At 57.6% G+C, this 19,767-nt stretch overlaps 1 protein-coding gene across 3 annotated transcripts; it reads left to right on the top strand.

Annotated features, from left to right (window-relative positions):
- Positions 1-1,584: 1,584 nt before the first annotated feature.
- ZBTB7A (zinc finger and BTB domain containing 7A) lies at positions 1,585-19,475 on the top strand. 3 transcript variants are annotated; one of them, XM_034070698.1, is made up of 3 exons: positions 1,585-1,692; positions 13,828-15,032; positions 17,607-19,475. In XM_034070698.1, exons 2-3 carry the CDS (start codon positions 13,843-13,845, stop codon positions 18,058-18,060), a joined length of 1,644 nt encoding a protein of 547 aa, XP_033926589.1. In that variant the 5' UTR covers positions 1,585-1,692; positions 13,828-13,842; the 3' UTR covers positions 18,061-19,475. The 3 variants fall into 3 exon arrangements, with proteins under 3 accessions (XP_033926589.1, XP_030910839.1, XP_030910838.1); XM_031054979.2 differs by lacking the exon at positions 1,585-1,692 and adding an exon at positions 2,730-3,297; XM_031054978.2 differs by lacking the exon at positions 1,585-1,692 and adding an exon at positions 10,316-10,519.
- Positions 19,476-19,767: the final 292 nt, after the last annotated feature.

Below are 19,767 nucleotides of genomic sequence, written 5' to 3' on the forward strand. Positions count from 1 at the left end.
GTGGGGCCCTAAAGGGGCTTTAACCCCTGGGATGCTGATGGATTGCTGGAATGCCGCTGGCTTCTTGCATGGGAGCAATGGGGTTTGGATGTTTGGATGTGCTGGCAGCCGCCTCCAGCAGAAGCAGGGGATAAGGGAATGATCTGGGTATAAGCAACCTGCATGGATGGGGGATGGGAGGATGGAGCAATGCCCTAAATCCCACTGAGGGCTCTGGGCTATTTGGGGTGGAATATTTATGGCCAGAATCAGACCCAAAACTGACAAGAAGCTCTGTGGGGCCCGGGTGCCTGTTCCAGTGCCCACAGTGGCACTGGGGGGTGGGGGGATGTGTTCTGCTGTTGCCTCTTTGGGGTCCCCTCGGGGTGTGTGGGGGTGTCGGTGCCATCCTGCAGATCCCAGATAACTCCCTCCACACATGGGAGCTGCAGCAGGTTCTATGGTGTTGGCTTGGGGGTTCCATGGGTTGGGGGCACACAGAGGATGGGGTACCCCAAACCCTGTTGCTGTTGCAGGGCAGGAGGGGGATATTTGGGGGTCCTACCCCCCCCCCCCCCCAGCTATACGGGGGTGCTCTCTGTATGTGTTGGGGGCAGTCTGGGGGGCAGGGGGGGGTCTGAGCACATCCCTGTTGTGATGGGGGAAAGCGAAAGCAGCCACAAGCAGGAGGCTGCAGCGCATGGCCAGGCCCTGGGGTGCACCCAGGCTCCCCCCCCATATTGGAGCCCCTCAGTCCCCATCTCCAGCCGTGTTTCCCCATCCTGCCTCAGTTTCCCCACCCCTAGAATGGGGTTAATGGTATTGAGCCCCCCTTAAAAACCCCTCTTGGGGGGACACATGGAGGAGGGGGAAAGCTCCATGTGAGGAGCCAAAAAGGGGAGAAATGGGGAATCCCGGGCGCTGTCGATCAAATCTTTCCTATTCTTCCTCCTCCTTTAATTACTTTTTCCCTTAAATTATTACTAATTCCAGCAGCACCTGAGCCCCTGCAGGAACCTGGAGGAGCTGTTCACTCTGGAGCGGAATGGTGGGGAGCTCTTATAGCCCTGCAGCTCCGGTCCGGGGGGGGGGTGTGTGTCCGTGACCCCCAACCTGGCCCTGGGGCAGGCTGGAGGTGGTGGCTGTCCCCTGTCCCCTCCCCTGTCCCCATAGCCCTGGCTTGGAGCCCACCACTGACCTTGGGCAGAGCTGCTCCGTGTCCCCTGTGACACGAGGGTCGTCGGGAAGCGTCCCATGGGGTGACACGAGGGGTGTAAGGTGCTCCATGGGGCCGGTTGGGGGTCCTGGGGCTGCCCCATGGGGTGCCAAGCAGTGGGTGCCATGGGGTGACAGTGGGGATGGGGGTCCGGAGCGCTGTGGGGGCCGCTCGAGGGGTCTCCGGGGGGCTCTTAAAGGGGCCCGCACCCCAACGCCGCCGCCGCGCGCTGCGGGGGGCGCCCCCCGCCGGCTGCAGTGCTGCGGCCCGGGGCGGGGGGGGGCGGGCGCGGACGAGGGGGGGGGGGGGGGGGGGGCGGTGCGCGGCCCCTTTAAGAGCGGGGCGGCCCCGGCCGGAGCAGGAAGAGAGCCGCATACGGGCCTCGGCGAGCAGCTCCCGCGGGGCGGCCAGAGCCTGCTCCGCCCGCACGGCTCGGCCCGGCCCGGCTCGGCTCGGCACGGCGCGGCCCGCTCCGCTCGCTCGGACCGCACGGCCCGGTACGGGGGGGACCGGGGGGGACCGGCGGGGGTCAGGCCCGGGGAGGGGGGGGGGGGTTGGAACCCGACCTCTCTCCTTTCCCCCCCCCCCCCTCTCCGGGGCTGTGAGGGTGGGGAGGGGGTGCGGGGGGTGCGGGCCGGGGGGGTTCGTGCGGGGCCGGGAGCGCTGCCCCCCCCCCGCCTGCATACGTTGTACTTGGCCGGGCCGTGGGGGGGGGGGGGGGGGGGGGGGGGGGGGGGGGGGGAGAGGGAAGGGCCCCACCGGCGAGGGGGGGTGGAGGGTGCGCGGCGCGGGGGCTGCTGGGAGTTGTAGTCCGTTGTGCGCGGCGGCGCGCAGGTGCGTGTGAGCGTACGGACTACAGTTCCCATGGTGCCCCGCGCGCGCGGCGAGTGGGAGGTGTTTGATGGGCAGCGGGCGGGGCCAATTGGGGCGCGCCCTCCACCCCCCCCCCCCCCCCCCCCGGACCCGTTGGCCCTGCCCAATGGCGGGCGGCTGCGCGCGGTGGCCGAGGACAAGCGCGGCGGGGCCTGCGCCGCTCCGCGGCCGGGACCAAGGCCCTGACCCCGTGCGGGGGGGGGGGGAGACGGCCGCGGGGTGGGGGCCTTGGCTCCGACCCCCCCCCCCTCCCGGCCTCCATGGTCCGGCCCGCCCGGGGGAACGGGTGGGGTCGTGGCTCCCGGCCAAGGCTCCCTGTGGGCCCGCGGGGGGGGGGCACCCGGGCCGGCCCATGAGGAGGGGGGGGGCACTCGGGCTGCAGGGTGGGGTCCCCCGCGGCGTGCGCCGCTCCTCACCCCCCCCCCCCGGCCCCGAGCACCCCAAGGTCGTTCCCCCCCCCTCCCCCCCCCGGCCCCGGTGGTTTGGGCCGCTCCTTATCGGCGGCTCCGCACCCACCCCCAGCACGGAGGGGGGGCCGGAGGCCGCGCGGTTCGCAGCGATAATTCTCCCTCCCCCCCTCCCCTTCCCCTCGGTGGTTGCGGCCCTGGGAGGGCTCTGAGGGGTGAAGCCGCCCCCGGAGCTGCGCAGTGGGGCCCGGCTGGAGGAGGGGGCATGAGGGGAGAGGCATCACCCACCCGGAGGCCTCGGCTCGGCCGCGGCTCTGGGGCTGGAGGTGACAGGTTGGGAATGGGGATCGGGCTGGTTGAACATGGCCTTGCTCCTTGCGGGGGTTGGACGGGGTGAGCCTTGAAGGTCCCTTCCATTCTATGGGGCCAGTGGTGTGGAAGCGGAGTTGTGCTGCTTGCAGCTTGGGGTGTGTGCAGGGAAAACCCTTGGACCTGAACGCGAAACGGGACTCCCGGCACCTGGGACTTCCTCTTTACCAGTGCTTCTAAATCCCAGCGTTCCCATGCTGGAAGCGACAGCTCCCGGTGGGCACCCGCAGCCTCAGCTCCTGGAGCAGCTCTTGTGTGTGGGGCAACGACAGTTTCAGCTCAAGGACTCTTGGGAAGAGTTTGCTGCTGGTCTGAGTTCAGGATTAGCCCTGTGCTGTTAAACGTCTGCTACCGAAACCGTAACTCATTTATAAGTGCTTTATAGACACGGGCAGAGAAGGTCTCTGCCTAGAAGAATTTACAACCTAATGAGGACCGAAGCGGAGTGAAAAGGTCATCCTATTGCTTTCTAAAGTTCCCTTTTCCTTTCTTTTCCTTGAGGAAATGTTTTATGTTGCGTCGTTGCTGCTGCTCCTGGTTGGAAGTGGCAGCCTGTGGCCTCTGCTGGGGGTGAGCTGGGCTGGTTTAGGTCTGGTGGGTTGTGTTTAAACAGCTTCAAAAGCAAAAAGAGGGGAAACAGAGAGAAATGGAGCCGTTTATTCGAGAGGAGCCGTTCGTGTTTAATATTCATCCTGGCCCCTGTTTAGGCTTGTTCTGGTGAAAGGGAGTGAAGAGGCGCAACCAAAACACCGAGAGATGGTGGGATTTTTCCACCAAGCCTTAATTGCGTTAGTAACGTGGGGAGGGTTTTGCAAGGCAGGAGCTCTTCAGAACCTTGGGGGTGAAGGAGAGGAGTCCTTCCCTTTCTGCTGCCTGCAGCTCTTGTTAACACTTGGGTTCTCTGCTCGCTTGCTTTGGTGTTTGCTCATAGATGCACCTGGTGTTGTGGCAGTGGGTTTGGTGCATGGCTTTAGCCAGGTTGTGGGCTTCACGAGGTGAAGAGAGGTGCTGGGTACAGTTCCCTTGGCACGGTGAAGGCAATGGGTTTGCTTTTGTGTTTTGGGGCTTTGAAAGCAGGATTGAAAGGTAAAATTGTGTTCCCAGCGTGAGAACCTGGATGTCAGCTTGGGACACAAGTCAGGGAAGAAATTTATGCTGATCCCAAGGCTCTGTGATGGGCTGTGTGTGCTGCCTGTCTTACCCCAGGCATTCACTGGTGCCCAAGTGCTTGGGTTTAACTCTTTCGAATCAGGTCCCCAGCCTAAAAAGTCAGCTTCTCAAACCTAAAACTTGGGGCTGGGAAATGTCTGCACTTGAGATGGAGCCTAAACTCTGAGACCTGGGTTTAATCTTGATTAAATCAGACACTTGAGGGTTTTTTCCCACTCTCGGGTTGCTGCGTTTATGGAAAGAGAGGACTTCTGTGGCAAACAATTAGAATTCTGGTTGTTATCTTATAGTCAAAGCAATAAACTGTTGCTCTTAACTATGCTCTCAACCAGCCTTAACCTCAAATTTGAAGAGTCTGGTTTCAGTCTGTAATTAAAAGCCTTTTGATGGGGAAAAACTCAGGGAAAGGGGGAAAGGCAGGGATGAAGGGAAACGTTTGTACCCAGTCCCATGACCCTTTGATCCAAGCTGCTGTGTGACTGTGCTCCGTGCTGCCGCTTCCCCATCCCTCTGTCCCCATACCTGTGCCTGGAGCATCCCGCTGGTCCCAGAGGAGCTCTGGCAGGACGTCAGTGGGAGTAAATGAGGTCAGACGAGCACCGGGATCCTCTGCGAGTATCCAGGGACAATTGTTTCTCGCCCAGCGCCAGGATCGTCTTCCCTCCGTGCATAGTTTCAGTTTCCCTGCCTGCCCCGTGTCACTGCCGGCTCCTGTAGCACAGCCTGGACACGGCTTCCGTGGAGCACGTGGAACCCAAGTGGGTTCATGCCTTGGATGCTGCTGGGGCTCCTTCCCTGAGAGCCTGCGGGCAGCAGCCCTGGGCTGCAGGTGGATGGGAGCTCTCAGGAGCAGAGTCCCCTCCGAGGTGTGAGAAACTGGAACCTGCTGTGAGCTGCCCTGTTGTGCAGGTGGGAGCCAAGGCCACGGGGTGAGAGGAGCTGCAGATCCCTTGGCAAACACTGGCTCTCTGCCGCCGCTGCTTCACCGACCCCTTCCAACGGGTCCAGGAGCAGGATCTCCCTGGAGACAGCCTCTGCTGTCTCAAATACTTTCCATTGAGCTCTTCGAAGCCATGCATGGAGCTGTGTCCCCTCCCGGGGTGCAGAAGCACACAGCACGGGCGCTTATGGGTGCTTTCTTTGCACCTTCCGGACCATTTTCCATCCCCTTCCCACCCCTGCAGCTCTGTGATGCCCATCCGAAACCAAAGCACTGCTGCCCCGCTTAGCATCCCAGCAGAGGATGCTCCCAGCATCCCAGTGCTGCGTTTTAACTCCTTGTTGCCTGTTGTTAAACTCCAGTGATGTGCCCTATTTCCTTCCTGGTTCGTGCACCTCCTTAATTCCCACCAGCAAACTGGAAACCAGTCAGTAGATAGCTCTTCTTCTTTCCTGTTTGCTTGACTGCCTGCCCAGCACAGAGCTGGGCAAGCATCAAGGGTAGGCTTGTAGCTACAGGTTGCTGCTCTCCAGTTACCCGGAGCCTCTTGCCCCAACAGGCAGAGTACAAGCGGTACCGGTTCAGCGTTCCCGGTTGTGTGCTGAGGAGGGGAGGAAAACAGCTCCATGGCAGGACAGCGTTGGTGGGAATGAAGCGTGTGGCATGTTTGCTACTGGGATTCACTTTAGCACATCGTGTGGAGCCAGGAATGGCTGTTTATCCACAAACTAGGAATTACCTAAGGGACTGCCCTGCCCGGTGCGCTCTGCTTCATCAGGAAACTCCAGTCTTGCTCTTTATTTACTCTGCCTTTTTTTCTCACCCTTCCTGGTGTAGAAAAGAGGTTTTTGAGGTGTCATTTGGGTTGGTGCTGGACCTCCAAAGCAGAGGGCAAGGGGAGCGAAGCAGGAAGCATCAGGGCTGTCAGAGGGGAGGATGACGTGGAGGCTGCAAAGGGGAACCTGTGACATGGCAGTGAAGTAGGAGAGGGATGTGTGGGTTTGGGGTGGAAAGCAGGGTGTGCAGGGAGCTGGATGGGTGCTGGGGCTGTTGGAATGGGGGTAGTTGGGATTTGAGAGGTTCTCATGGCCCCTGTGCTTAGGAGCTGTAACAGGGGAGGGGATCGTGCAGTGAAGGGGCAGTTACTGCCTCATCAGGGAAAGGGCTGGTGGTGACTTGGAAGGGTTTTGGCTGCAACGGTGAGTGCAGGATTTGGCCTCTCTGGCTGTGCCTGGCCTCCAAGGGTGTATAAATACCTGCAGGAGCTCTTGTTTTCATCCGGCCTCGCTGGCTGGGATGTGCTGGTGGCCCCACAACCCTCGTGCTTTGGGGTGATGCTGGTGGCAGAGTTGCTTCTTCAGGCCAAGCCTCCAGTTTGGCAAAGGGGCCCGATTCTGCCTTTCTGCAACACTGGCAGCTTATTCCTGCACGGATCTTGGGGCCTTCAGCATTATGGGGCTTTTGGGTTGGAAAAGAAACCTTCCCTTTCCATCTGCACTGCGCTCGTAGGCAAGGACAAGGCACAGTTTCATATCTTGTGTTCTCTTCTTCCCTCTGCATCCAACTTTGGGGGCTTCCTGCAGCATTCAGGAGAACCTGGGGCTGAGCAGCAAAGGGCTTGGTGCTGTGCAGGATCTGAGCCCTCACTGTGGCTTTGCAGGGAGCTATGTGGGAGCAAGCCCATCGGAGGGCTGCGGCATGAGGCATGTGGGAACGCTTGGGCTTGGCTTTGGAAGACTTTGTTCCAGCAGCAAAACAAGCAGCTTCCATTAACACAGGGGTGGCCTTCCCGGCCCTGGGAAGCAGGCTGGGATGCTCTCAGCAGGCTGAGGGCTGCCTGTGGAGGCTGCAGAGGCTCAATGAGGAGAGGAGCAACTGGAGTGAACTGGAGCCTTGCTGGGTGAATTGGGTTTGGGCAGGGGCTGGGGGTCCCTGGGTGGCTCTCGGCCTTCTCAGTGGATGGTGGCGTGTTTCTTGTTGGCATGGAGACATTCCTGTTCCCTGGTGGCTGCTGGTGACCATCCCAGCACACAGACCTCATCCGATGGAGCTGGGACCATCGTGTCGAGGAACACCGAGGCAGATCCATGGTGCTGGGGAGGCTTCTAGCACCAAAGTAACCCCCTGCAAGGGAAACACACGTGGTCCTCGGGGCCGTGAGTGCACAGGCTCGAAGCAAGGCGCATTCCTGCTGGATTAACTACGGTCTCTGATGACAAAGGAGCAAATTGGCACGGAGGTCTGGGTGGAGGAACCAGTTCAAGCTCACCTTGCAACATCACCGAGGGCTCGGGACGGCCTGGTGGCTGCCGTCAGCCATGGGAAGGGGGTGGCTTTGGGGGGTGGCAGCCTGGGGAGGCTCTGTGGCTGTGGATGTGGCAGCAGGAGCAGACCCTGCTCCCTCAGGGGCTAAGGCTGCTTCTGAGGGTTGCCAGGAGTTGATGCTGCAGCCGAAACCCAACTTCCCCATGCGCTGTGCGGTGCCCTGGAAGGAAATCCCTGCCCAGCAGTGGGGATGTGCAGAGTGTGATGCTTGGTTGTCCCTTGTCTGATTTCTTCATTGTGGAAGTGAGCTCCCAGCATCTACAGAGACAGAGCCACGCTGTGATGTTGAAGATGTCCCTGCCCATTGCAGGGGGTTGGACTGGATCAGCTTTGCAGGTCCCTTCCAACCCAACCCATTCCATGGTTCCATAGCCCTCATCCTGAGAGGTGCTTCTCTCCAGGTATTCAGTACATTCAGGGAGCCCTGTGCACTGTGAAGGTGACTCTGCCTTTGCTGATTCTGGTTTAACTCTCTTAGTTAGCAGCAGTAATGCTCTCAGTGTTGCGGTTGGGCTTAGAGGTTGGAGCCGGGATCGGCTTAATGGGGAAGCAGGGAGAGAAACGGGGCTGGGGTTGCCGAAGGGGCACTTGTTTGGTGGGTTTGGTGTTGGAGGTGGTAGTTGGGAGCATTTCCCTCAGCAGCACTTATCCTTTCACTGTCCATGCTGCTAGGAAAGAGCCACATCTGGCATTGTCCTCTCTTGTGGGCCATCCTCTGTAAAGCACTTGCACACAAGCAGTTTGAGAACATGAAGAGCAAATAAACCCTTTCCTCCTGGTGTGTTCTGTAGCTGCATCCCTCATGGTTTCCTCTGGTGCACTGAGGAGTCCCAGACCTGTAGCATCTCCTGAAGCAGCACCACAGGGACCAGCTCCACCTTGGCAGTGGTTATCTCCCTGCTCTGGTGTGGCAGCGCTGTCTCTTCCACTGCTTGCTTTGGGAATCCCAGTTCCAGTCTGGTTCCAGGTTGTGGCTTGGCACCAGCGGTCACTGCTCCACCACTGAGGTGACTTGGTGAAGTTCTCTGCTGACACAGTGGTGAGGGCTGGGAGAGGGCCACATTTGAATACTGACATGATTATAAATGGGTTGAGGTGTAACATTTAAATTGGGCTCTTAGGGATACCATGGTCTGCCTGAGGGAGCAGGGAGATGCTGAATTACCCTAGAACCTGTCTGTCCAGGAGATGTGTCACCCTGATGAGAGCCTTGGTGATTGTCTTTGGTAGCCCGGTTTGGTGTCTGTGTAACGTAGACCTGGGACTTCTCCATCCCAATTCCTCAATGTAGCTCTTCCAGCCCAATTTAGATCCTCTGCCAAATCCATCAGACCTCCTGTGAATGAGCACAGGATGCAGCCGTTCTGAGCAAGGAAATGGCTGGCTGGCAGCTGGGGAAGGGCTGTCCTTGCTCCACCGGCTCTGCAGATCTGCCCCTCTTGGCCAGCGCCAGGAGAGGAGAGCACCAAGGCAAAGGCAGCTCTTGGCACCAATCCTGCCTCTGCTGTGGGAGGGGATTAGTGTTATTCCTCTGCTTTAAATACGAAGGAAAATCAAGGTGCTTTACTGCTGCGGTCATCAGAGCTCCCAGGATGCTCATTGAGGGGCGTTCAGCTCCAGCGCTCCATCCAGATTGCTATGGGAGCAATTACCACATATTCTTCCTCCCAGAGTTCCCTTGGCAGCAGTTGCAGGATGTGGGATTCTCCTTTCCTGTGCTGCTGAATCCTTGTGTGTTCTGCCCTGGAGATTGTTGTTTCTGTCGTGGTGTATTAGGTGTTTCTTCCTGGTCCATCTATGGCTCGTGAAGTGCTTTGGCTCTCCTAAGGTGAAGGATGCAGTGGTTGCAGGTTGATGACACTGCAGGGTTTTGGGGTGGATTTGCTGTTATGTTGGGATGAAGCAGTCCTAGAGCGCGGGTTCACTGTGCTGGAGCTTCCTACGCTGCCCAGGCATTTACTTCTAGGCAGCAGGGAGAGGCAAACCTCCCTGGCAGGTCTGAGCTGGCAGGGGCAAGGGAAGCCCCAGCTGGTTTGCTTACCTGATAGTGGTGCGAGTTCATCAGGTTGGACTGAAACCAAGGGTGGCTGCTGGGCCTGAGGAGCCTGAGCTGCCTTCAGAGCGTCCCAGCATCCTGCTTGCTTCTCCTCCTCACGTTCAGTTGGAGACATTGGGAAGCAGGATGCTCGGAGAGCTCTGGACTTCAGGAGCAGCACAAGTAAATGCCTTGAGGAGCCAGTGAAGTGGTGGCTTGGGCTGGTTGTGTGCTCAGGAGCTGACTGAGTCCTCGTGATGTGGCCAGTCTTGTTCCTTGGACCATTCTTCACGTTGTGAATCTGGCGGTTAGAGCTGTGGTAACAGGATAAAGGGAACATGGTGCTTCCCAGAGTCAGGGCCTTCAGCCGAGGAGCTGTGGGAGCTGCAGTGGCTGGAAAACAGAGTCATATTGTCCCCCAGGAGCCCACAGATATTTGCAGGATGCTTGTTCTGCTCTGATCTCTTCACTTCAATATCTGCATGATCTTGGTCATGTCATGCGTGTCCTCTGGTGTTTCACCCCGTGTGCAATGTCCAGTCAAGACATAAGGAAGCTGCAGTTCCCTCTTAGCTGTCAATGGCTCAGTTACCTGCTAGACACAAAAGGGATCTTCGCATTGCACTGTCAGCATTTTAGATTCAATAAAAACCCAAACCAAATCACTTTTATTTGATCTTGATTTTGCCACCCGGTGCAATGGGCTTCTGTTGGTGCACAGGCTCTTCCTCTGAGGACCACGCATCTTCTGCAGGTCCACGTAACTCAGCTGGGTTAGCCCCAAGCTGCCAACAGCACATTCCTTTAGAGAGCAGTTGAGTTTTAATAGCACCACAGAGTGGTTGAAGCAGTGACTTCTCCCAAGCAGGCAAACACCCTCCTTCATTTCCTCCTGCCTCCCACCACCTTTCCACCTCGTTGGCTTTGTGCTGCTGCGTGCTAGGTGTGTTTCCCCAGGCCTCTGCATAGTTTAGGGTGGATCCTGGGCAGAGGGAGACCTGCTGGGGCTTGTCCTTGAGCTGGTGTCAGCAGAGACGATGGCTCAATGCTCCCAATGGCCTGAGAGCTGCCTTCTGTCTCGAGGGATCCGGGCTCACCGATGGGGACGTGCAGCTGGGAGAAGGGAAGAGGGGACCTGGGATGATGGCTCCCGAAATACAACGTGAAGAGGCACAAGGGCTTGTGTTGTGTGACCTGTAATTGGGGTGAGCTATTCATAGGGAAAAAATGCCCATTTCTGCGCTCGGTGGTGAGTGAGGGCTGGGATAATGTTTGGGCCTTGGGCAGAAACCACTGCCTTTCTTTTTATACATATATGTATATATAGCAACATCATTTTAATCATCCTTTTCCAGCACATAGCAGGGTTTCTGCAGACCCTATGCTTGCTCTCCTATGCACGTTTCCTCCAAGAAACAGGGCTCAGCAGCTTGTGATCCCCATTCCTTGGGTACCTTTGAGCCGCAAGAGGCCAAATAACCTCTGTCCTGCACTGTGTAGTGTACAAATAACCATGTGCTGTAGCCCAAAAGGCAGTTCCTCCCAGGAAGCCTCGTGCTGGGGATTATAGAGGTGCCCTAGAGCCATTGTGCCTGATGCTCAGTGGGAAGGGTGAGGATGCTTTTCCCTTCCTGCCCCAAGCAGGTGCCTGTTATTGCCTCTCCTCTGTCTCCTGGACCGGGTGGCACCTGCGAGGAGAGGAGAGCACTGCCCTTTGGAAAGGGCTTCGGGATCTCTTCCAGGTGAAAAGCACATTGAAGACATTCCCTGTTCCTGGCTCAGCAGATGTGACTCAGCTCTTCACCCGATACCTGCGCAGTCCCGAGCTGCTCAGGTTCCCTGGTCTGCCCAGTGCAAAGGGAGAAGGGAAAAACCCCAACCAAACCACTAAGGTTACATGGAAAACCGGTCATTAAGCAGCATTTTGTCAGCGCTTTTGGTTGTGATCCCATCTTAATGTGGTCGTCTCATTTGGATGTAAATGTCACACTCCAGAGCTCCTGGAGGAGAGCAGTGGGTGACATCCCGCTGGGTGCAAGGGGTTTGGTTAACTCTGTTCTGCTCTGCTGGGGTTGGAAGGAGCAAGTGGATAACTTGAGCTTAAGGAAAGAACCTTTTAGTGCTGAGGAGCAGCATCAAACAGGAGCGGGCCTCAGTGCGGAACAGGTTGGATGCGGGACAGCCGGGATTGCCTTGAGCAGCATCTCGGGGTTCTGCACCACTGCTTGCACCACACAATGACAGCTTTTCCTGCCTGGAATCAGGCTGGATTTGTGTTGGGCTGGGCTTTGGAGCCAGGAACAGCCAAAGCTGGCTTGAGTTGGTGTCTTGGAAAGGCAGATTCGCTGGGCAGTTAGGCCAGGCTTGTAAATCAGGTTGATAAATACATTTGAGAGCTCTGGGATTGCTGTAAGCTTCCTCTTTCAACTGGGCTGTATTTGAAGTGGACTGTGCTCCCTCTGCTGCTATGGGTGCTATGGGAGGGGGAGCTCCAGACGCCTCAAACACAGACACTTTGGGGTGAAATGTGGCACTTTGTGACCCTGCTGAGACACTGGGTCTGGGACAGTGAGGGTGTGATGCTGCTGGGTGATCAGAGGCTGTACAGAGACAAAAGAGCTGCTGGGTGGGAAATACAGCCCAGTAGTGAAGCTGCCCCTCAGACCTTACCCTTGCCAAGGAGCTGGCTGGCTCTTGTGCCAGTGGTGTTTCTCACTGTCACCCAGCCATTGGGACCATTCCCAAAGGATTTGCCCATCGTGTCATTGCCCTGCTGCATCCTGTGCCTGCTCTGTGCACCTGTGAAGGTGGAAGGCTCTGTCTCTTGCTAGCCCTGCATCCATTCATCCCCTTGACAAGTGATGTGGGTTGAAGGGCCTCAAGCATTCCAGGTGCTGGATCCATTCCTGGGGGGCTCCGGGCAGCCTGTCCTGGGCACGAGGGACACAAAGGCCGTGTTGTGCTTGGAGAATGAGCTGCAAACCCCGGCAGTCCCATGACCCTACTGCTGTTCCCACACTGTCCGGCTGCTGCCAGCCCCATGGCTGGGCTGGGGGTGCCCCTACTGCACGGCCTGGCTGGGGGATGGAGCTCGGCTGCCCCAGTGCTTTGTCCATGGGGGGAGGCAGGAGGAGGGGGCTCTGGTGTTGTTTCCAGGGCCAGGAAGGGTTTGGGGGGTGGGCAGAGGTGTCAGACCCATTGATTTAGGGAGCGGTGTTGGGTGGCTCAGAGCGGGGGGTTCAGGGAGCCCTGGGCTGTGGAGGCTCCCCCCATGGTATCCCAGCCACTTAAGAGGCCAGGAGGGGTCCCTTGGACCCGCTATGGATGCAGAGATGCAGTGACCTTGCCCAAGGTCACCCCTCAAGCTGGTCCCCAGGCTGTGCTCAGCCACAAACAGCCTTTTCCTCCCTATCCTAAATCCCTGTGAGCTGCCAGCTCCGAATCCAGTCCCTGCTGCCGCAGGAGCCTGGGAACCAGCTCTGGAATCAGTGTCCTTGCTATGGGCATCCTGGGAAGCTGCTTTGCTTCCACACTTGGGCTTTGTGGGAGGACTTGTGCATCCAGCCCAGCTCCTCGGGCTCATCCCACCCTGAACCCCTGGTTCGCTGGTTTGTACATCCCTGGTGTTTAATGTTAGGGCTTTCCCTCAGAGCCGTGTCCCACAGGCTCAGAGCTGCCCTCGCCCCTGTTCTCTCTGCATAAAACAAGGTGCAGAAATCCCTTTTCCACTCGGTTTTTAACTCCTCTTGGATTAACGAAGCAGAATGAGGAAGCGCAAAGAACTCCTGGGAAGTGTGCTCGGGATGGGGGTGGCCACTCTTGTTCTGCAACCTGGTTGCCAGCTCTGTAATGTGGCGCTGGGAGTCGCTTCCTTGGGTTCTGGATGTGCTCCTGACTCATCCGTCCCCCACCATGGGGCAGCTGCTTCCCTCCGTGCCTCAGTTTCCCCATCTGTAAAGCGGGGACGTTGATGCCAAGGTGCTTTGTGAACCAGGTGACTTGTGTCTTCTCTTGGTGCCAGTGCTTGGGGTGGTGATGGAAAGGTGATGGAAATACTTTCATCCAAGTCATTCCGTGATGTGGTTCTGTGACTGTCATGAGTTCAGCTGGGCTGAATGAGCAGGGAACCTTCCCAGTAGAAGTGATGGGATTGGGAAATACTCCTCAACTTGACTGGTGAGGCTCCAGCCACTGTGGTCCACTGGCCATGCCTGCCAGCTGGGTCCAGATGCAGCCTGGCTGGGTTGACCCTGGCCCTTGCCAAGGCTCGCTTGCTCTGACCCAGATCCAGGCTGATTCAGCTCTTCTGCACTTCTCCTCCTTCCCAGAGCGGAGGTGAGCATGGATCCATCCTCACCTGCTGATGGAGGCAAGTCTTAGATGAGGATGTGGACAGGAGCTGGTGGCTGGTGCTTGCGGCAGAGCAGACAGGTCCCTGCTCTGCCTTGGGGACTGTGCCTGTGTGTGATGTGATGCCTCCTGCCACTCACTGAGCTTCCTTCTCCTCTCGCAGCCTTTTGCATCGAAGATGGCGGGTGGCGTGGACGGCCCCATAGGGATCCCGTTCCCCGATCACAGCAGCGACATCCTCAGCAGCCTGAATGAGCAGAGGAACAACGGGCTGCTGTGCGACGTGGTCATCCTGGTGGAGGGCCAGGAGTTCCCCACGCACCGCTCCGTCCTGGCCGCCTGCAGCCAGTACTTCAAGAAGCTCTTCACCTCAGGGTTAGTGGTGGACCAGCAAAACGTGTATGAGATAGACTTTGTGAGCGCGGACGCGCTGTCGGCGCTGCTGGAGTTCGCCTACACCGCGACCCTGACCGTCAGCACTTCCAACGTCAATGACATCCTCAACGCCGCCACACTGCTGGAGATCCCGGCGGTCAGGGATGTTTGCACCGATCTCCTGGACAGGAAGATTCTGGCCAAGAATGACCAGATGGATACAGTAGATCAAATTGATCAGAGGAACCATCTCAGAGCAAAAGAGTACCTGGAGTTCTTCCAGAGCAACCCCGTCAATGGCCATCAAGGCAGCTTCCCGTGGACCAACCCAGAGTTGAGAGACCTTCAGAGACTGAACTTCCGAGGCCAAGAGGAGGAGGAGGAGCCGGACTGCAATGGTATGGACTTGTACTCGCAAGCCCCTCTCAATGAAAGACCAAAGGCGAATGACTGTGATCCTGACAGCAACCCAGCCATGTGGCTGGACAGGGAGGAGGAGGAGGCGGCTCCAGGCTCCATGTTCTCCCCTTCTCAGAATGGACATTACAGCAGCCGCGGCCTGGCCACACCGGGAGAAGAGGAGGGTACCCCGGGGGCCCCTCTGGACCAGCAGGAAACCAGTGACTCCCCCAGCTTCGTTCCTGCTGGAGCGGAGACGGAGGATGACGGCAGGGAGGTGGATGGGATGGCTGCGAGTGCCCTGCTGCAGCAGATGATGAATTCCGTGGGGAGGCAGCAGCTGGGCGAGGACGACCGCAAGGATGACGATGGGGTCATGGATTATTACTTGAAGTACTTCGGCAGTTCGAGCGAGGGGGACGTTTACCCCTCCTGGTCCCAGAAGGTGGAGAAGAAGATCAGGGCCAAAGCATTCCAGAAGTGCCCCATCTGCGAGAAGGTGATCCAAGGAGCGGGGAAGCTGCCGCGCCACATCCGCACCCACACCGGAGAGAAGCCCTATGAGTGCAACATCTGCAAGGTCCGGTTCACCAGGTAAGGAGCGGGCGGCCGTGGGGGGGGGACAGGACCTGGTCCAGGCACCACCGGCTCTTGGCTCCCTATGGATGCTCTCACTGCGCTGAGCTGGGGCAGTTTCACTTTGCCTGCTCAGCTCATTCCCATTGGAACAGGGAAGTGAATTTGGATGCTTGGCTCTTGAGGTGTCTCAAGGGGCTGGAGTGATGGTGCCACAGCTCCTGCATGGCTGAGCTCTGCTGGAAACCCATCCAGACCTGGGCTTGGTGACACCGAACTGCAGCCCTTGGTGTTGCCAGCGTGGCCGAGGTGCCCAGGGCTGGGGAGCTGCTGAGGGATGGCTCCATGGGGTGACTGAAGAGGTTGGGTTTGGAGGAGGTTGGACCCCGCACTGCTTGTGTCCAGTCTCGGCCAGTGGTGATGCTGGGAGCAATGGTGGCCGGAGCAGCACAGACCCCACTGGTGCAGCTCCCTGGGGGTGTTCTCCTCAGCCCTGGTTCTGATCCCTCCGCTCCTCCCCTCCATCCACCACAGCAATGGCAATGCCAAAGAAAGGGGATATTGTTCCAACCCCTGCGGTTCACTCCAGTCCATGTCCCAGTGCCGCCTCCTCACTGCGGCTGAGCCGGGGCTGGGGTCCCATCCGAGGGCTCTGTGGCTGCTTGTCCTTGGCAGTGCCAACTGCTGCCGGCACCAGCACTGGGATCCATGGGTGCAGCATGAAGCCGATGGGGCTGAGCCACAGGCAGGAGGCCGCATCCTGCCCCACGGCACTGCCAGCCCCTCTCCGGTGCACACCATGGCCACGGCCGCACCCAGCCCCACACTGGAGAGCTGAGGAATGCAGATAATGGCAGGGGCAGGATGCCAGCACCCGGCCCTGCCACGCGGCACCTCCCTGCCCAGCGCCGAGCCCTCGGCTGCACCTGAGCCCCATGGGGTCCTGCTGCCCATGGAGGAGCTGGGAGGGATGGGGGGAGCCTGGGGCTGCCGGACAGGGCACTGGTGGGGCAGTGCCAGCCCCATGGCCAAGGGGATGTGGGTCTGGGCAGCCTGATCCGGTTGAAGAGGTCTCTGCTCATTGTGGGGTGGAACTGGATGAGCTCTGAAAGCCTCTTCCAACCCAAACTGTTGTGGGTACGGGATGGGGACCTGCTTCCCTCGGCCTCCCTGTGTAGAACAGGGTGGAAGTGCAGTCTTATAGCATCCTATAGCAGGGCTGTGCCATTTTCCAGCAGCTGGCATTTAGATATGGAGGAGCCTGGATAGGGATACAGGGACATGTATCACACACACTTGTGGAGCATCCTCCATGAGGCTGCAGTTGGTTTCCTGCTCCCCCTGCCCTGTGTCCACCCCCCCAGGGCAGCCTTGCCATGGGGCACAGCAGAGTGGGGCCAGCTCAGGCCTTATCTTAGAGCCTCTAATGTCAAAATGGGAGCAAACCTCACCCAGGCCCCCCACCAGCCTTATTCCACCCCTTTGCCTTCCTCCTCTGTGCTCTCCATCCTCATCCCATCAGGTGACAGCCTGAAAACAAATCTCTTCCTTGTGCCATTAAAACCTCTGTGTATCATAGAAACATGGGATGGTTTGGGGTGGAAGGGACCTCAGAGCTCATCCAGTCCCAACCCCTGCCATGGACAAGGACACTTCCCACTGTGGCATTGGGACCTGCTGGGAGGAGCACTCCTGGCTCCTGCAGGAGCACTTGGGGTGAAGGCTGCGTTGGTTTGGGGTGCTCCCTGCCACCCTATTGCTGGGTGAGGACCGGAGCCCATCAGTTCACACTGACTTCTGCTTCCTGGTTCCTCGGTGCTGGCAGGGGGAGGAGCACCCATGGCGCTCTGATGCTTGCTGATGTCAGAACGTGATAACGATTTATAGGATCCCATAGGGAATTACAGCCGTTTGGTGTGCACTGCGTTGCTCCCCAGCCCCTTTGGCAGCGGTTCCCATGCGGAACCCGGCCCTGATGGGATTCTCCTGCGGGAAGCAGCGGGTCCCGTGGCTCACGTGGCTGCCTTGGCCTCCAGCCCGGCTGCTGCAAGTGCCCTCCCCTGGCTGAGCGGAGCCAGCCCCACTGCAGCCCTGCCTGTGCTGGGACATTGATGGGGCCAGAGCAGGGCAATGGAGCTGGTGCAGGGCCTGGAGCACAAGGGATGGGGAAGGGCTGAGGGAGCTGGGGGGTTCAGATGGAGAAGAGAAGGCTCAGTGGGACCTGATGGCTCCCTCCAAGTGCCTGCAGGAGGATGGAGCCAGGAGGGGCTGGGCTCTGCTCCCAAGGAACAAGGGATGGGACAAGAGGAACCAGCCTCAAGCTGCACCAGGGCAGGTTTAGATGGAGCTGAGGACCAATTCCTGCCCCAGAGGGTGCTCATGCATTGGAACAGGCTGCACCCTCAGTGCCATGGGTTAGGGGTGTCCTTGGCACTGCTGGGAAGTTGGACTGGATGAGCTTAAAGCCCTTTTCCAACCCAATTCCCCCTGACCCTGCCCCAGATGATGCTCAGCCCCATCCCATCATTAGGGATGAACGCAGCCCCCCCACCACTGCCCTCCCTTCCCTGTCCTTTCTATCCCCCCCCGCAGGCAGGACAAGCTGAAGGTGCACATGCGGAAGCACACGGGGGAGAAGCCCTACCTGTGCCAGCAATGCGGTGCTGCCTTCGCCCACAACTACGACTTGAAGAACCACATGCGCGTCCACACCGGCCTGCGGCCCTACCAGTGCGACAGCTGCTTCAAGACATTCGTCCGCTCCGACCACTTGCACAGGCACCTTAAAAAGGATGGATGCAACGGGATCCCGTCCCGGCGGGGCCGTAAGCCGCGGGTGAGGGATGCCGCCGGTGTTCCCAGCACCCCACCGGGGAGCGCCGAAGATGGGAGCTTCCCAACGGGTGGGGAGAGTCAGGAATCAGAGGACACCCAGCAGAGGAACGGCCCCGAGCAGCAGCACTTTGAGGAGCAGTCCCATAATGAAGCGTCGGGATTGAATGTAGCAGGAGGGTCGGCTGAGGGTAACACGCAAGGACTCTCCTAAACCAAAAACATAGCGGATAAAGCATCACGAGAAGAAAACAAACCCTTTTAGTTAGCGACTTTTCCTCCTGTTTTTTTCTCTTTAGAGATGTTTCTCTCCCTTTTTTTTAAGAAAAAAAGAAAAAAAAAGGAAAAAAAAAGAGGGGAAAAAAGAAAACAAAAAAATAAGAATAGATTTTACGTTTCCAATCTTCCCATCGTAAGTAAGCGGATCCCTCGGTAGCCAAGGACCTTGGAAAGGCAGACGCTAGGCAGCACGGGGCGGGGATGGAAAGTGGCTCTGTCGCATGGAAAAGAGCTTCCATGTAAATCCAAAGCTTTATTTTGTGTCCAAACACACGTTAAAAAGAGAGGAGAAAAAAAATAACAAAAAAGTACTTATTTCAGAGATCTATTTAAGAAAAAAAAGCAAAAATAGCAAAAAAAGAGGTGGTAGGAGAGGAAGGGCTCGGTCAGGGGCTGGAGCAGGGCTGCCCCACTCTGCTCTATGGGAAGCCAGAGCCGCAGGCAGCGGTGGCTGCTGCATCCCAGGCAGCATCCAGGGATGGGGCTCAGGGTCTGTCCCGGCAGCCCCATGGGAAGCTGGGAGAACATTGCCGAAAATTGCCTGAAATTAGCCCAATTCTGGGAGTTTGCAGGGTGGGACATGGGGTTGGGGACACCGTTGTTGGTGTGGGGGCACCTGGCATTGGGGACACCCAATGATGGGGATACCCAAGGTGATGCCACCATCCCCATGCCAGTGCCACCACCGAGGGTGCACCCATCCCCATCCCAGGGGGTCCCTGTGCTCCTGGGAAGGAGCCAGGATGGATCCGGATCTGGCACCGGATGGATCCAGATCTGGCACCGGATGGATCCCACTGGTTCCTTCCCACCCCCCCCCCCCATAATCTGCAGTGGGTTTTGGGTACCGGCAGCGCAAAAGGCCCCGAAAGCGCCTAAAAATGGGCAATTCCTCTTGGAAAAGGTTATTTGAGGTCTCCCTTGAGGGGGCAGGAGGCCTTTGGGCAGGGAGGGGGGTGAGGAGCTGCACCCCCCGCTCCCCCAGCCCCCCCCTTCCCAAATAGTAAATATATATATATATATAGAGATGCTCTATGGCTCGAGAGGCGGGTAAAGACCCCTTGGGGTTAGCGGAGGATGATGAGAAAAGGCACCTTTCAGCTGGTCACCTGTTTTCTAAATGCACATTTTTAACTGAAATGAAACAAAAAAGAGATTTTTAAGCCCTTTTATTTTTTAAAAAAAGAAAAAAAAAAGCACTTTTCAGATTCTCTTCCTTTTTTTTTGTTTTATTCCCTTTTTTGGGTTGTTTTTGGTGTTTTTACTTTCAAAAGAGCAGGTTTTATTGGCCGAATGTATATGGAGAGGGAGTGAGACGGGAGCGTGTGCTGGGGGGGGCTGAGTGGTGGGGCTGGGGGAGAGACGGATGTTTTATTTAATGCAGAAATAAAAACAAAACACACACAAAAAAAGCAATAAAAAGGAATTTAAAAAGAATTAAAAACAAAAACCATGCTAAAAACCACAATAAAGCAGAAAAAACGCAAACCATACATACAAAGAAGTCTTAGCACTTTGCGATGGAACGGGTACTTTGAGCTCACTTTATCTTAATTTAAGAAGCAAAAGCAAAAAGATGTTTACAAGTGAAAAAAAAACAAAAAAAAAAAACACAAAAAAAACAACTTCTACGGGAAAAAAT

This window comes from Melopsittacus undulatus, chromosome 19, assembly GCF_012275295.1.
Source record: "Melopsittacus undulatus isolate bMelUnd1 chromosome 19, bMelUnd1.mat.Z, whole genome shotgun sequence".
Lineage (NCBI taxonomy): Eukaryota > Metazoa > Chordata > Aves > Psittaciformes > Psittaculidae > Melopsittacus > Melopsittacus undulatus.

Bases quoted from the DNA above. Each gene is read 5' to 3' on its own strand.
- ZBTB7A (XM_034070698.1), top strand. From the start codon at position 13,843: ATGGCGGGTGGCGTGGACGGCCCCATAGGGATCCCGTTCCCCGATCAC. The intron at 15,033-17,606 runs GTAAGGAGCGGG...CCCCCCCCGCAG, and splicing joins TGCAAGGTCCGGTTCACCAG to GCAGGACAAGCTGAAGGTGC.